The sequence below is a fragment of the Belonocnema kinseyi genome, chromosome 2 (genome assembly GCF_010883055.1).
Source record: "Belonocnema kinseyi isolate 2016_QV_RU_SX_M_011 chromosome 2, B_treatae_v1, whole genome shotgun sequence".
Taxonomy (NCBI): Eukaryota; Metazoa; Arthropoda; class Insecta; order Hymenoptera; family Cynipidae; genus Belonocnema; species Belonocnema kinseyi.
Genome location: NC_046658.1, coordinates 158,351,189 through 158,353,615, shown reverse-complemented (window position 1 = coordinate 158,353,615; position 2,427 = coordinate 158,351,189). Strand labels below are relative to the sequence as shown.

The 2,427-nt window shown below is 30.7% G+C and overlaps 1 protein-coding gene across 1 annotated transcript in view; it reads left to right on the top strand.

The window, feature by feature from the left end:
• Positions 1-2,427, top strand: part of LOC117167851 — a 435,057-nt gene that overhangs the window by 368,657 nt on the left and 63,973 nt on the right. Inside the window, exon 3 of the mRNA XM_033353059.1 lies at positions 1,771-2,014. Coding sequence (XP_033208950.1) covers positions 1,771-2,014 — 244 coding nt within the window. The remainder of the gene's footprint in view (positions 1-1,770; positions 2,015-2,427) is intronic.

Genomic DNA, 2,427 nt, shown 5'->3' with positions numbered 1-2,427 from the left:
TCTGGGTACAGCACATAGAGTTGCAAATGGAAGAGACCCTCTTCTTAAAATGGTCAGGAATCACGAGGAAGTAGGCAAAGGAGCATTTCTGTACAAAGCAACAACATGCTAGAACACTTGCGGGAAAAATGCAGAAGGCGGTTGTCCTTGGGTCGCTCCATGTTCTTAGGGTTCACGAGGCTTTTGCTGGATCGTCGTATTGATTCCTTTACAGACTGTAACCACCTATCTCACGGTTGTGAGACGTGGTTATGGCTGAAATTTTACCGCGATTTCGCTGGAAGCGGGTGCAATTTTTCAGATTAGCACCCACTCCCGGCGAAATCCTGCAGTTGTCCTTATGACAAATTTTTAATTATATATATATATGTGTGTGTGTGTGTGTTTTAAAGAAAATTATTTATTTGGTATGAATTCAATTGTTTTTCTATAAAATGAAAAACGGGTTTCATTGAAATAGCAACTATCATATTTTTCATTAGGAAATAATTAATTATTAAGCAAAAATTTTAACTATTATGTTAAATATTAATTTTTTGGTTAAAGATTCATCATTTCAGTTAAAAATTTCAGGTTAAAAATATATTATTATTATTTTATTATTACACCATTAAGCCATTTCCCTTTCGGGGTAGGCGTGACTCACTCACTCGATATATGTAAAAAATGCGTCTATTTTTTAAAAAATTATTTTTTTTTTTGGTTAAAAATAGAACGGGTTGAAAATTTATCTTTTTTCGTTCAAAATTCATCCTTTTGGTTAAAAAATATTTGTTTTTTTGTTAATAATGTGTATTTTCGGGTTCAAAAATCAATTTTTTTTAGAAAATTCATATATTTTTGAAAATGTAATCTTTTTTTTGGTTAAAACTGCAGTTGGTTGAAAATTTACCTTTATTCGTTGAGAATTCATCTTTTTACCTGAAAATGAACTTGTTTTGAATTTATATTTTTGGGTTAAAAAATTTAAACTTTTGGTTTACAATTTGTCTCTTTTGGAAAAAATTAATCTTTTTTGTTAAAAATGTAACTAATTAAAAATTAATTATTTTTCTTGACAAATCATCTCTTGTGTCTGTAAATGGAACTACATATTGGGTTTAAAATGCAACTCTTTAGTTGAAAATTTATATTTGCAGGTGAAAAAATTAACTTTTTTTTACATTCATATTTCTGGGTTAAAATGTTTTTACTTTTTATACACAATTTGCTTCTTTTTAGAAAAGTTCATCTTTTGTGGCTAGAAATGCAACTGATAGAAAATTAATGTTTTTGTTGTTGAAAACTAAACTTTTTGTTAAAATTTTGATTTAACATATCTGAAATCTTCAACAGCTTTGTTAATTTTCTCGGTAATCTACAAAAATTATATTCACATAACCTTAAAAACATATTACGAATTAAAATGTTCAGAATAATTTAATATGGAAAAGTGAACAAAGTTGGACAGACATCATCTTCCTTTATAAATCTAAAAAATAATGTCTGCAAGAAATAAAGTACTTCTGGACAATAAAATGATGAAATATTAATATTTCTACCATGAGGCAGCGTGGCTCAGTCGTAAGGCGCTTGGTTATGTCAAAAACTCCAAACCTGAAACCACGTTGTCACGGGTTCGAATCCCCGTGGGTGTAGAGGTGAAAATTTTACTTCTTTTTCATGGATATTACTGTTTTAAAATATAGATAATCCAATACTTAATAATCTCATGTGCTTAGAACTGTTCCTTGTTTGGAAAATGAAACTATTTTTTTTTCTTTGTTGCAGAGGGCTTATTCCCTCCCGGTACGGACGCATACCCCATCGTCTGAAAATCGGGTCAATTTGCGTCGAAGTGTGAGGGGTGAACCACCCCCTCATCCTGCCAGACTTCGAAAACATCGTCACGGTTGGACACTTCATTTTGCCCGACCTCTCGATGGCTCTGGTTGCACCAGGTATATTGTACTTCTTCTCATCGTGATATTAGTTCTTCTTGGAATTGGTGGAATTGCCCTCTACATCGTTTTTGGTGAGTCAACAAATTATTTTAATAAATTTAATATTTATAACTATTAAGGGCATGTTCTACGGTGACCACGTGATTAAATCAGTCCTCGGTCATGAAATTTTTCTTTTTGAGTTTACCATGTCCAAAGGCAATGATTTATCGCTCTCAAAGTTTGAAATTTAGGAAATGAGAGAATAAATTCTGTTTGTATATTTAGTTTGAGTAATAATTTGAAAAAAAAATTATCCGAGTAAAAAATAAATGTGTAAAATTATTTTCATTTTTTTGCGCCCACTACGTCCAGACGGATTAAAATATCGTGTTGAGAATTAGAAAGATTAAATAAAAAGCACTATGTATATATTAATATGTTTATAATATCAAAGAAAGTTTATTTATAAATTGATAAATCGCTCTCAATATCGCTCTTAAAG